This window comes from Nyctereutes procyonoides, unplaced genomic scaffold, assembly GCF_905146905.1.
Source record: "Nyctereutes procyonoides isolate TBG_1078 unplaced genomic scaffold, NYPRO_anot_genome, whole genome shotgun sequence".
Classification (NCBI taxonomy): Eukaryota; Metazoa; Chordata; class Mammalia; order Carnivora; family Canidae; genus Nyctereutes; species Nyctereutes procyonoides.
The window spans coordinates 9,801,836-9,816,748 of record NW_026575037.1 but is presented as its reverse complement, the minus strand read 5'-3'; the positions used below and the strand labels follow the sequence as shown (position 1 = coordinate 9,816,748).

Below are 14,913 nucleotides of genomic sequence, written 5' to 3'. Positions count from 1 at the left end.
TACCAGTCTTCACGTATGGTTTTCCCTCACACCAGGAATAGATGCACTACTTTTCCCTGTACGGAAGGCACTCCTTTCTTTTTTTTCTTTTCTTCTTTCTCCCTCCCACGCTTCCTCTCCCTCTCTCTCTCTGATGCATTTCAAGCTTTTCATGTGGCTTTTAGCAGGTTGACTTCAGTGTGGCCTTCACCATGTTTATTTTGTTATTCATGTAGCATTCTGTACCTGCAAATTTCTTCCATCAAATTTGGGGCAATTTTTAATCTCTCCATTTTTTTTGTTCTGCCTCATTGTCTTTCTTTTCTCCTACGGGTATTCCATTTACATTATATGCTGGATTGTTTGATGTCATGCAGCAGGTCTTGGGTTCTGTTCATTTTTTAACATGATTTTTGTTTGTTATTTATCTTGGATGATTTCTTGAATGATGACCTTCAAGTTCACTTTAATTTTTCCTCTGTTAATTTCCAGATGGCCGTTAAGTCCACCCAGTGAAGTTTTTTTTTATTTCTGAAATTTTCATTTTCAGACTTTCCATTTGGCTCTCTCTTCTTTTCTCTCTTAGGAGATTTTGGTCTCCTCTGAGATTTTCGTTTACTGAAAACACGTTTTGTTTTACGTTATTGAAGAGAGTTGTAACAGTTTAAAAGCTTTATCCGTCAGTTTCAACATGTGATTCATCTCAGAGGCAGACGAAAAAAAAATGTGACCCAGTTTCATGACTTTCATATGTCAGGGATTTTTTTTTTTTAGATTTTATTTATTTATTCATGAGAGACACAGAGAGAGAGAGAAAGAGGCAGAGACACAGGCAGAGGGAGAAGCAGGCTCCATGCAGAGAGCATTGACGTGGGACTCGATCCCGGGTCTCCAGGATCACACCCTGGGCTGCAGGCGGCGCTAAACTGCTGAGCCACCCGGGCTGCCCATATGTCAGGAACTTTGAATCATACCTGGGATTTTATGAATGGGAAGTTGGAGAGGTTCCGGATTCTATTGCATTAATGCTTACCGTGTCCTCCTCTGCGTATCTGCAACTGTTCGTCCCTGGCTTCCAGGTCACATGCTCACGACGGTCTGCATCCTAAAGTTCTGCGCTCTCCTTCAACGAGTCGTGTGTTTTCTCTCCCTCCTCTAATCCTCAAAGGCAGGTCGGGCCTAAAAACCTGGTTCTAGGCAGTCTGGGCTTTCGTCTTTCCACTCCCCTCTAGAGACCTCATCGACTTCCACACCTGAAAACTTCCACGACCGCACACCTGAGAGAGGCTCTCGGGGTCACCAGCAACTGGAGCCCTGCAGCCAATGCTACGGCACTTCCCACTTGCCCCCACAGGGCTGCAAACAGCACGGATGGAGAGAGGATGAAGGGCTCCTGGGCTGGGGGCCCCCCTGAACTTTCTCTGCCCCTGGCACCTGCCCAGGCTTGAGCACACGCCCCGCGGAGCTGCAGCGCGCCGTCCGCCCGGGCTCCCGCTGCGATCGCCAGAGGCAGGAGCTCCTCTCTCTCTGCTCCGAGTCTTTGCACCCTCCGCGCGCCGGGGGGAGGGCGGAACGCAGACGCGCGCGCCCCTGCTGCCGGCCGGGCGCGGGGCGTGGTGCACCAGCGGCGCGCGGCCCGGCCCGGCATGGAGGAGCGCGGCGGCTCGGAGCCCACCCCCGGCTGCAGCGGGCTGGGCCCGGGCGGCGGCGGCGGCGGCGGCGGCGGCGGCGCCCCCTCCTGGGCCCCCGAGGACGCCTGGATGGGCACCCACCCAAAGGTCAGAGGCGCGGGAGGAGCGGGGCGCCTTCCCGGGGGTGGGGGGGGCGGGAGGCGGGGGGAGGGTCGCCTCCTCCCCGCGGTTTGCGCGCGAACCTCAGGGCCCGGGACGCGCGCGCGGTCCGCCAGCCGCCGGCGGTGTCACGTTTGTTTAAACGAGCCGGACGGTTCGTTGGGGCAGCCGCGTACCCCGCCCGAGCCAAGCCTTTCCCGAGCGGGACGTCCGGCCGCCGCGTCCCGAGGCAGCGCTCCCTCGCGCGCCTCCACCTGTCTGCGTTCTGCCGCGCGGGGCGCCCCCGGGGACGGCCTCCTTCAGTCCTCGCGGGAACCCAGCAGGCACCGCGCCCGCAGCAGAAGCGCCGTGGGGCCGTGCGCAGGTCACGCGGGCCGAGGCGTGGGCGCCGGCGCGTGCGCACTTCGCCCGGAGCCCCGGGCGCGCTGAGGCGCTCTCATCCCTGTGACGTTGCAATGGGTTCTTCCCCAAAGCGGGGCTGCTCTGCATTACGGGTGTGGGGTCTGGCTTGGTTTGACTGTTTGTTTTGTTTGTTTGTTTGTTTTGTTTTGTTTTGTTTTATTCTGTAAAGGAGCAAAGGAGATAGATCCTTGCTCGCTTCTGCTTGGCCGCTTGCTGCCCTGGACCAGTAACGGGCCAGTGAATGGAGGTGGGGCTTTTGTGGGAAATCTCGGACTGGTCGGGTTACTTGAGTACGATGGGATGGGGGTCTTCTGCTGGGGAGCAAGCAGTAGTTCATAGACCATTATCTAAAAACAAGTCAAGAAGGGCAGCCCGGGTGGCTCAGCGGTTTAGCGCCCCCTTCAGCCCAGGGCGTGATCCTAGAGACCCAGGATCGAGTCCCGCGTCGGGCTCCCTGCATGGAGCCTGCTTCTCCCTCTGCCTGTGTCTCTGCCTCTCTCGCTCTCTCTCCATGTCTATCATGAATAAATAAATAAAATCTTAAAAAAAAAAGTCAAAAGGAAACTTCCGAAGGTGTAAGTCTGAAAAGAGTCAATCCCTTTTCAAGTTCTCCTTCTTGATTTTATTCTCCTCCTCTAACCCCTTATTCCCCCCATCAAGGTGAAAAAAAAAAACAAACATGGATACGTTTTTCGGTGCCATAAAAAAGAAGAACCGTAACACGTTTAAGAAGCATGAACCCAGTAGTTCTGCCCCAGACTTTGAATACACTGCTTGAGTTGGAAACCCTGTTAGGTCACTAGCTTTGTGATTTTTTTTTTTGGGGGGGGAGGGGGTGGGGATTTTTAAAATCGCATTGTTCCTCAGTTTTCTCATTTGTAAAATGGGGATAATAACAGTTCTTACCAGAGAGGGTTGTTACAGGATTAAATCAGTTAATATTTGTAAAGCACTTGACGTACTAAGCTCTATGTAATATATGTAAGAAATAGTGTATATAGTATGCAACATTAATTTCATTCTATTATGCTTAGAAATCCTCAGTGTTTCTTTACGGGTAAAATTCAGGCTTTTAGCTTGGGTGTCAGGACCTTGTAACCTGGTCTCCAGTTACCTTTTCAGTGTTATTTTCAAACATATTTGAGATGTGAGGAGGACAACTAGCGATACCCCTGTTCTCCTGCACCTGTACATACTTACAATGAAGCTAGAGAGGATGACTGCAGGTCTGCACCCATGCAGGTCTGCTGATGCCTCACCTCTGCATTAGGCCTGCTTACCCACTGAGTCGCTGGATAGCTGGGAAACCTCAGGCTTCCCTTGCAGTGGGAGTCCACTAAAGAATGTTCTCCAGTGCTGACCCAAGCACAAATCAGACAGAAGCCAGGAGGGATATTTTAGCTGACTTTCTTCAAAGGCAAACAGAGAACACGGAAATGGTGGCTCTCACTAATGTGCTGCCACAGAAACCCTGTTAAGAAGTGTCTGTGCTCCTGGCAGATAGACTACTCTCTAGGCCCTGAGTATGTGTGGCCTACACCCACCTCTACTCCCACACCGTTACCCTGTCTTCTCTATTCACTCAAATCATATCTGCCCTTCAGGGCCCAATCTGTGTCCACTTCTGCCATGAAACATTCACCAACCAAGCTATCCCAGTAGAGCTCCTCTGATTTCTTATGTCATGTTTTTTTGTTTTTGTTTTTTATTTCACACACTGGTTTTTAATCACTTAACCATCATGAGTTGTTAATTGCCCAACAGTTGTGAAGTGTGCATGTGCTTACCTTAACAGTCACAAGTTTGGGGGGATCCCTGGGTGGCTCAGCGGTTTAGTGCCTGCCTTAGGCCCAGGGCATGATCCTGGAGTCCCAGGATCGAGTCCCATGTTGGGCTCCCTGCATGGAGCCTGCTTCTCCCTCTGCCTGTGTCTGCCTCTCTCTCTGTCTCTCTCTGTGTCTCTCATGAGTAAATAAATAAAATCTTTAAAAAAAAAAAAAAGCACAAGTTTTTTAGAGACAGAGATCAGGCCTTCTAACTCCCATTATACCTAGAAGAGAGTCTTCTAATATATATATATATATATATATATATATATATATATATATATATATATTTAGTGAATCGTTGTTGATTGAGTGAAAGAAAATATTAAGAGATTCTTCTCTGACAATTACCTTTTGATTTCCAGTATTTAGAAATGATGGAATTAGATATAGGAGATGCCAGCCAAGTTTATATAGCATTCTTGGTTTACCTGGACCTCATGGAGAGTAAGTTATTTGTTTTATTGTTTTGCTATTGGGGCTATGGTGGGGGAATGGGGAGTTGGGTTGGGATATGGCATTTATGCATTTGCTATTAATTTTGTCAGTTTTGTAACTTAATCATTCATTTACATTGGGAATTTTATTGGATAACAAAATACTGGAAGAGTAAAGACAAGATAACATTATGGGTGATGTTTGTTCAGTGGAATATTAGGTAGAAATTTAGAATTTTATCTTTTATCTTTGATAAACATTATCCATTCAATGATGCCCTTTCAGGTAAAAGTTGGCATGAAGTAAATTGTGTTGGATTACCAGATCTTCAGCTCATCTGCCTTGTCGGTACTGAGATAGAAGGAGAAGGATTACAGACTGTGGTGCCTACATCCATCAGTGCTTCCCTCAGCCATAACAGGTGGGCAGGTGATTTTGGTCTTTAACAGGTTAGTTCCTTTCTACTAGGAACCATTAAATTTGAGGTAGTAATATATTTTTAAAGGAATGTAGGGTACAGGGATCATAGCTTTACTCTTGGTTATTTGAGGAAGTAGTTCAATATGAGCATTTCACAAGTAATTAGTACTCACTATATTGTCAGTACTTTTTCAGAGAAGGGATATATATAATAGAAATACTATCCTAAAGGAAACAATGTTTTCATTCTCATAAGGAGGCAAGACCATTACACTTGAAACACAGATATTTTAAGATGTACCATAATAATTGATACAAATTATATTTGCTATAGATGTTGATGAAGAGTGTGCTTAACATGCAACTTGAAATCAAAGAAAATGTCATGCAGTTCATGGTATCTTTTTAAAAACTCTTAGCTACACAGAATTGGATTAAACATATCTTTATTTCATGACACGTTCTCCAAAGCAACCCTGCAAAACAAAACTAATAGTAGGCCTCTACTCCTCTTCCTTGAGTGTGGTCTATACTTGCTGACTTGCTTTTAACAAATAAAATTCGGCAAAAATGATGGGATGTTACTTCTGAGATAACATTAACCAAAGACTGTGGCTTCTGCCTTGGACACTCTCTCTCACTTGCACTATTTGTCAGATAATATTGCTGAGGCTTTTTAGTCTTTACTTAACCAAACATTTATTGAGTGACTATTATGGGTCAGTGATCTCTGTGCTGGAGATACTGTGTTGATAAAGACAACTACCTTTTTAGGTATAAGTGACGTATGACATACTACGTTTCAGGTGTATAATATAATGATTCGGTATTTGTGTATAATATGAAATGATCATCACAAGAAGTCTAGTGAAGATTTGTCACCATACAAAGTTACAGAATTTTTCTTGTGATGAGAACTTTAAAGGTCTACTCTCTTAGTCACTTTCAAATATGCAGTGTTACAAACTAGTTGCCGTGCCGTACATTATATCCCCATATGTTATTTACTTTATAACTGGAAGTTTGTGCCTTTTGACTCCTTTAACCCATTTTGCCCATTCTCCAGCCCCTGCCTCTGACAACCACCAATATGTTTTCTGTATCTATGAATTTTTTTTTTAAGATTCCACATATAAATGAGATCACATGGTATTTAAGGCATCCTCTTCAAAGTAGTGTTCTTAGCACTAAATGTTGACTTGGAAAATAAATTTTATTTCATTTTTTGGTAATTATTGAATGGATCTAATAAAAAGAGAATTCTCCTTTGTTCTGAGACCTAATTAACTGTGTAATTTGGGACTGCCTCTACTTATTTTATTGTTAGGTAATTGAATAAAAGGATAATGGAGTACCAGTAAGTACTTTATAGAAGACTGTAGCAGAGGAAGGACAGGAAAAACCTCCTGAAGTTAGTAAGAGACCATGTTTTAGCAGGACGACTACCAAGTAGTTAAGCATGATTGCCTGCCTGTAGCATGGTGTCTAGTTCAGAGCAGGTGCTTTATAATGTTGGGTGAGGCAGCTAATGAACATATGAGTAAATAGAACTCTTGGGAAAATAGGGGAGGATGGGAAATGAGGTGGGAAAGATTACCTAGATCATGAAGCCTTCACTGATTTCAATGTTTTGCTATTAAAAATTATACTATAGTGAATAGTCTTATATGTATATCTTTATTCTTATGTATGAGAGTTTCTCTAAGGTGGAAGTCTAGACTTGGAATGTCTGGGACTTAAAGCATTTGCACCTTCCTCTCTACTGGTTATTACTAAATTGCTGTCTTAAAGGTTATGCGTTTATAGTATCACAATAAGTTTTCATAGAGTAGAAGAAGGGATTTATTGACTTATAACTGACAATAATTAATTCATAGTATATAAATAACTTCTGTGACTCAAGGAAAAACAACCCAACAAAAAAACATGGACAGAAACAGGCAATTCACAGAAAAGGAACTCAAATGACTCAAATCTGCTTGTAATCAAGGACATAGAAATTTAAATGCGCTTATTTGTGGTTCGTCTTAACGATGCAGAAGCTTTTCAGACATTTTACGTTGCTATTGTGTGACAGAAGGTATTAGCTTACGGGGGAATCTTTGAACAGGGCTACAGCTAGCTCAAAGGGTACCTTTGAGTGAATTAGAAAGAGACATACCGGGGCACCTGGGTGACACAGTCAGTTAAACATCTGCCTTTGGCTCAGGTCATGATCCTGGGATCCTGCGATCAAGCCCTGCATCAGGCTTCCTGCTCAGTGGGGAACTTGCTTCTCTCTCTCTCTGTCTCTCTTTCTCTTTCTCTCTCAAATAAATAATAAAATTTTACCAAAAAAAAAAAAAAAAAAAAAAAAGGAAAAGAAGGAAGGAAAGAAACAAAGTCTCTTCACCAGGGTTGAAGGCTTGGCAAGTAGCATAAGCTGGATTTCAGACCCACTTGTACCAAGTATTCTTGTGCAAAGCACAATCTGTACAGTATACACAATTCCTTGTACCTAAAGTATGTCTGTTGAGCCCTGGATTTCCACAAAAAATACCAAAAATTACTGCTATGTGGATGGTGCCACTGAAAGGCTTAAGGCAGAGGAGTGATACTGTAGATTATTTCATATGGTTGTAAGAGTATTTTGCCTTTGTTACAATGTTATAATATTTCAAAGTACATTCCTAAGTGTATTCTCATTTCATCAGCTCTAAAGTTCTGAATGGTTTATAGGGTACTTCTTTTATCTAATTTCACATATAAAAAGCTGAGATTAAAAATGTATTTTCATTTATACTATACTGTTTCCAAAAGATAATGCAGGATTAAGTGAGTTGCACCAAGGCCTCATAGTAGACAACAAAGTCTGATAGCTGTTAAGAGTTCTGTTTCTATTTTCATTAGCATTTTAAAAGTTTTTTCTTGGGGATCCCTGGGTGGCTCAGTGGTTTAGCGCCTGCCTTTGGCCCAGGGCGCGATCCTGGAGCCCCGGGATCGAGTCCCATGTCAGGCTCCCGGCATGGAGCCTGCCTCTCCCTCTGCCTGTGTCTCTGCCTCTCTCTCTCTCTCTCTCTCTCTCTCTGTCTATCATAAACAAATAAAATCTTTAAAAAAATAAAAAAATAAAAGTTTTTTTCTTATTGAAGTATAGTTTACATACAGTATTATGTAAATTTCCGGGGCACAACATAGTGATTCAATAGTTGTATACATTAAAAAATGTTCACCACAATAAGTGTAGTTACCATGTGTCACCAAAGTTGTTATAATGTTATTGACTATAACTGTCAATGTTGTCAACTCTCTATGTTGTACTTTTCATATTCTATGATTTATTTATTACTGGAAGTTTTGTACCTCTTAATCCCTTTCACCTATTTCACCCATTCCTCCACCTCTGTCTCTCTGGCAACCACCAGCTTGTTCTCTATTTATAAGTCTATTTCTGGGTTTATGTTTGTTTTATTTTTTAGATTCCACATTTAAGTGAAATCATACGGCATTTATCTTTTTCTGGCTTATTTCAGTTAGCACGCTGAAAACCTAGCACGCTAGGTTCACCAATATTGTTATGAATACCAAGATTTCATTCTTTTTTATGACTGAATAATGTTCCACCATATATATATGTATATATATACCATATATATATATATTATACACACACACACCACTTACATCTTTATCCATTCATCTATTGATGGACACTTGGGCTGTCTACCTATCTTGGCTATTATAAATAATGCTGCAGTAGACATAGGGCGCAAATATCTTTTTGAATTAGTGTTTTCATTTTCTTTGGGTAAATACCCAGTAGTAGAATTACTGAGTCCTATGGTATTTCTATTTTTAATTTTTTGAGGAAGCTTCATACTGTCTTCCATACTAACTGCACCAATTTACATTCCCACCAATACGGTACAGGGGTTCCCTTTTCACCACATCCTCACCAACATGTTGTTTATTGTCTTAAATCTGTTATTGTAAAATAAAACCAGATACAGAAAACCACCCAATAAAAATGTATAGATTGAGTTATATGGAAACATGTTGAATCCATGTAACCACCTGATCAAGTCACGAAGTAGACCTTCTCCAGCCATCCCCAAACCCCTTCTATGTGCTCTATTCCAAGCATAACCCTCTCTTTCCCACCAAAGTAACTATTATTCATACTTTTTATAAAAATAATTTCCTTGTGTTTCTCTGTAGTTTATTTGTGCCTTTTTTAAAAAAAGATTTTATTTATTAGAGAAAGCAGAAGCAGGGGAGAGGAGCAGAAGGAGAGGGAGAAGCAGACTCCCTACTAAGCAGGGAGCCAATGTAGGGCTTGATCCTAGGACTCTGGGATCATGACCTGAGCAGAAGACATGCACTTAATGGACTGAGCCACCCAGGAACCCTGTGTCTTTTTTTTTTTTAAGTTAGGCTTATTGAAGTAAAATTTATACAGTAAAAACACTCATTTTAGGGAGACAGACATGTGAGTTTTTAATAAATGTATATAGTCATGTAACCAATACACAGTTCCCCCCAAACTTCCCTCGTGCTCCTCAGTCATCAATTCCTGTAGTTTTGTCTTTTCCAGAGTGTCCTATCAATAGAATTATGAGCCTTTGTGTCATGCTTCCGTCCCTTAGCATCATGCCATGGAGATTCTGCTGTGTTGTTGCATATATCAGTAGTGTGCCTGTTTTTATTGCTGAGTAGTATTCCATTGTATGGATGTGCCACAGTTTATTTAACCATCACTAGTTTTTGGATTGTTTCTGGTTTTTGGCTTTTATGGATGAAAGCACTATAAACCTCATACAGATCTTTGTGTAGATGTATGCCTTCAGTTCTCCTGAGTTAATATTTAGGCACTGAATTACTAACTAGTTCATATGATAAACATATTTTTAACTTCATAAGAAACTGCCAAACTATTTTCCAAAGCTACTATTGCTATTTTCTGTACCCACCAGCGAAGTATACAAGTTCCAGTTGTTCCACAACTGCAGCAACATTTTGGATGATCAGTTTATTTAATTTCAGTCATTCAATTAAGTAAGTAGATTCAATTAAGTAAGTATCTCATTGTGGCTTTAAATTTGTATTTCCCTGATGACTAATGATGTTGAGCATCTTCTCATGTACATATTTGCCACCTCTACCTCTTCTTTGGTCAGTTCAAATCTTGTTTATATTTTAAAGATTGTGTTGTGTTTTTAATAAATTGTTAAAAGTTCTTTATGTGTTTGAGATATTCCTTTATCACATATTCTTTTGAAAATATTTTTCCTTCAGTCTATGACTTGTCTTAATAATCATTGGAAGAGCAGAAGGTTTAAATTTTGATATTCAATTTAGCATTTTTTTTTCTTTTACAGTTTGGGGTTTTTGTGTTCCATGTAAAAAATGTGTTTTACCCCACTGTCATAAAATTTTCTCCTATACTTTCTTTTCAAAGTTTTACAATTCTAGTTTTTACTTTTAGCAATTTGAGTGGAAATCTATGTAGTGTGAGCTAAGAGGGTCAAGATTCTTTCTCTTCTCTTCTTTCATTTTTTTTTTTTTGGCAAATACATGTCCAATTGTTCCAGCATAAGTAAATTTCTATGACACCTCTGTTGAAAATTAGCTGACCATGTGTATATGTCTGTTTCTGGACGCTGTAGTCTGTACTCCTGATCTGTATGTCTTTTCTTTTTTAATTTTATTTATTTATTCATGAAAGACAGAGAGAGAGAGAGAGAGAGAGAGAGAGAGGCAGAGACACAGGCAGAGGGAGAAGCAGGCTTCATGCAGGGAGCCCGATGTGGGACTCGATCCCGGGTCTCCAGGATCACACCCTGAGCTGAAGGCGGCACTAAACCCTGAGCCACCCAGGCTGCCCTGATCTTGTATGTCTTTTTTGTCAGTGTCACACTGTCTTGATTACTGTAACTTTGTAGGAAGACCTGAAATCAGGTAGTAGAAGTCCTTCAACTTTGTTCTTTTTCAAAGTTTTGGTTTTTTTGTGTTTTTTTTTTGGCTATGCTAGGTCTTTTTATTTTCCATATAAAAATTTAAAATCAGCTTTATCTCTGTAAATAATTTATGCAGTTATTTGTGTCTCATGAATTTTGCCCATTAAAATTTTTTGTCTTATAAACTTCTGTTAATCTGCAATAGAGATTGGCATACCTTTTCTGTAAAGCTCTGGATAGCAAAGATTTTGGTTTTGCAGGCTATTTTGTCTCTGTCACAATTCAGTGCTGCTATGTTGGTGTGAAAGCAGCCACAAACAATACATAAACAAATGGATGTACTTATGTTCTTATAACTTTATTTATGGAAAATAGGGAAGTTCAGACTTGACTTACAGACCAGTGGTTTACTAACGTGTGATGTAGGCGTTCTCCCTCTATCCCTTTCTTTTCCTTATAGTTTTTCTGTTAGAGAACCTGGGCCGTTTGACCTGCATACTCTCCCATAGTCTGGGTTTGCCAATTGCTCACTCATGGTGCATTGCAACATGTTTCTCTGTCCTCTGTGCTTTCTGCACGTTGGCAGCTGGAACCAGATAGTTGACATTTAATTTGATAACATTATTAAGACCATCATGCAGCTGGTAGTCTCTTCTTTCATCAGGGGACATATAATATCTAATAACCTCTCTGTGTAATATTGGTAACTATTGAAATTTAACAGCTAGCACTTACTGGTAGTTTGAACTGTTGTTATCATTATTCTGACTCATGATTCTAGTTCACTTCCCTTGGACTGCAACATAGAAGCATAGTATTAGTATTGTGAGCTTAGGTCATATATTGTTCCCAGGACCTCTTGGTACTGACTTCTCCCTTTGACTCTCACTTAGGAAAGCATGGTGGAATGTGAGTGAATGAGAATGATGATACATTATAGGGAATATTAATTTTTATATTAAAACATAACCTGCCAACTTTGGAACTTTATTGTTAGAAATAAATTACTTGTCACACACTGTACAATCAACCTAAACAACCAGTAGTAAATCACTATCCTGTTTGGTGCTGCTTAGTTCCTTGATATATGGTGTGCCCACTGCATGTGTGGGGGGCTAGGGGGGGTTTATGTGTGTTTTAATGCTCTATATCCCTCAAAAACTTTGAATAACATTTTATTACTGGGAAATCTGGGTAGTAAAACAAAGTATGAGAGCCAGAGGAATTAGTAATTTGCTGGTGGTAAAGGCTTGTGTTATTTACAAAAGACATATAGCATATAAGGCATAATAGCTGTCTCTTTTATATAAGTCCTAAATTTTGGTGTCTGTTGTTTGTAAACTGGACTAATCTGTCATTTACATAGTTAACTACAACTTAGCTATATTTCCCCAGTGATGACAATAAACAATCTCCCTTTATCTCTTAAAGTCCCTTCAGTAGCTATCTTGCTGCATGACTGCCGAGTAGCATATATTTAGCTTATTTTTTCCATTATTTATTTTATGGTGTGTATATATTTGCTGACTCCTTAAAAGGTAACAGTTCTAATCAGCATGTAATGTTTTATCTGTGTGAATTTCCGAGAATGTCTAAACAGTTTTTGTATCCATTTCCCACTTGTTTTCCCAGGCTTTGGACCTGATTTAATTTACATAGTTTCTGGCAAGAGTGCAGGGTGAATGTGTATTTGAATGGAAGTGAGTGAATGCATTACTTTGAGCAAAAGTACACTTTGTGACTGGTAATTTCTGTAAAGCAGTTATACATAATATATGTTCATAGTTAAAACACTTTGACATATATTTCGAGTATTAGAAGATCTTATGTATAAATAGCCTCTTGTGAAAATAATGATTTAATACTAATTGCTAAAAAAAAAATACTAATTGCTGATCTCCAGTGGGAGAATAGAACTGGTAAAGAGCCCATATCTGAGTATCTAGTGGGAAAATTATGCTGATGTAGTAGGAGGTTGTTTGTGTTTCTTGAAGGGAAGGGATACATCTCTCATCTAAAAATATTCCTTAAAGCTAATGTAAAATGATTTTTAGCTTACATTTTAAAATACTATATTAAGTTACATATTTGAGTGGTATATGCATATAGAAAGTACTCCAGATTATTTCTTACTAAAGTGAATGTAAGAATCCATGTAACAAGTTTGGTAAATGACTGTAGATGTTATGAGTACAGTTTCCCCAGACACAACAATGGTATAAAATCATATTAATAAATTCATTGAGGTCAAAGAGATCTGATGAATTTAAAGATGAGACAACCAGAGGAATCCTAATGAAAGCCAGAGGCCTTTTTCAATGCTAAGGTAGCAAATGAAGTCAAATTTATGTTCAGATATTTGATTAGCTTCTCTTTGGCCATTGATATTTATTGAATGTCTCTAAATGGGAGAAGTAAACTATAGCAGAGTTAAAATAATAGTATTATGGGCTTCTGTAATAGTATTATAGGTAGTTGTAAATAGGAAAATATCTTAAGTAACATATACGAGGACCCGTAGCATATTATGAGGAATTTTTTTTTTTTTTAAGTAAGCTCTAGGGGTGCCTGGGTGGCTCAGTTGGTTAAGCATCTACCTTCAACTCAGGTTATGATCCCGGTGTCTTGGGATCAAGCTGGGCATTGGGTTCCCTACTCAGTGGGGAGTCTGCTTCTCTTCCCTTTGTCCTTTCCCCTGCTCGTCCTCTCTCTTACTCACTCTCTCTCGCTCTCAGATAAATAAGTAAAATCTTTTAAAAATAAAAATATATATATAAATATATAAACACTGTGCCCAGTATGGGGCTTGAACTCACAACCCTGAGATCGAGAGTCACACGTACTCTACTAATTGAGCCAGCCAGGTGCCTCTGTTTTTCTGTTTTTTTTTAACTACAAGACTTTTTTTCTGATATAGCCTATGTCATCTCTCAATTTCATTGTCAATTTAGTTTCTTCAGTAATATTTGAAAGATATGCTAAAAACCACAGTTGCCATATTTTAAGCTTATCTGTGCTTATAGATGTTACAGGTTTTTTAAAAAAGTTGAGTGAAGTGTTTTGTGCAATTTTGAACCCATGGACAGTTAAGACACTGTTTTTTAAAACTATCTATAAATCTCCTGTGTTACAAAGGATCATAATTCTTTGCTTAGTAATATGAATGAATCCTTTTGAGACCTGACTAAATTAGAAACAGTCCTCTCCTCTTGGTACCAGAGGATAGTAGATAGCTTGTGTGAGGATGGAGCCATTTTATCCCCCAGTCCCATAAAGTAGTGGCATTTATTTTGATTTATGGTACCTCTCTAAAATAGGTACCCTCAGCCTTTTTATCTGAGAGAAAATTCTTCTGAATGTTCTCTTTCATAACACCTTCTAATCTGAACATTACTCTAGAAACAGAAAAAGGCTTTAACATTCTGTATACCAAATTGGTCGTCTGATAGTTCAGCAGCCATAAGGCTAACAGTCTTAAGAACTTTAGTCATTTGATTTCATGATCCTTGTACAGTTAAGACTAATTGATGTGAAAACAATTTATTACATATAGAAATGAGTGTCAGATCCAAAGTTAGGATTTCTAGTCTGATTTTTTTATTTTTATTTTATTTTTTTTCCTAGCCTGATTTTTAAAATTTAAATATTATTAGTTAACATACAGTAAAATATTGGTTTCTGGAATAGAATTCAGTGATTCATCACTTACACATAACACCCAGTGCTCATCATCACAAGTGCCCTCGTCAGTGTCCATCATCCATCTAGCCCATCCCTCACCCACCTCTCTCTAGCAACCCCAGTTTCTGTTATTAAGAGTTCTTATGGCTTGTGTCCCTCTCCTTTTTTTCTTTTCCCTCTTCCCACATGTTTATCTGTTTTCTTTCCTAAATTCCACGAGTCTTACTTTGAAAATCTGATGCTCAGCTTATTAAGCTGTAACAACCTATTTCCTACAGTGTTGTTTTCAAAAGAATACTCTCCCTTCCTCCTACATTGAATAAAAAAAGCTGCAGTTCTTTTGTCTTTGTCAGAATTAATGTAGTTTTTAAATATCCTGCTTAAAAACCATTAATAGTAATTTTCTCTTTTTAAAGAAAGGGAAATTCCCTTTTTTAAAAT

At 39.7% G+C, this 14,913-nt stretch overlaps 1 protein-coding gene across 2 annotated transcripts in view; it reads left to right on the top strand.

Moving 5' to 3' along the window:
• Positions 1-1,588: 1,588 nt before the first annotated feature.
• TSEN15 (tRNA splicing endonuclease subunit 15) overlaps positions 1,589-14,913 on the top strand; it is a 31,348-nt gene continuing 18,023 nt past the window's right edge. Inside the window, exons 1-4 of one of the 2 annotated variants that reach the window (XM_055319111.1) lie at positions 1,589-1,757; positions 4,363-4,444; positions 4,721-4,856; positions 9,808-9,889. In XM_055319111.1, coding sequence (XP_055175086.1) covers positions 1,626-1,757; positions 4,363-4,444; positions 4,721-4,856; positions 9,808-9,871 — 414 coding nt within the window. In that variant the 5' untranslated portion in view covers positions 1,589-1,625 and the 3' untranslated portion in view covers positions 9,872-9,889. The remainder of the gene's footprint in view (positions 1,758-4,362; positions 4,445-4,720; positions 4,857-9,807; positions 9,890-14,913) is intronic. The other variant, XM_055319110.1, reaches the window with a different exon arrangement.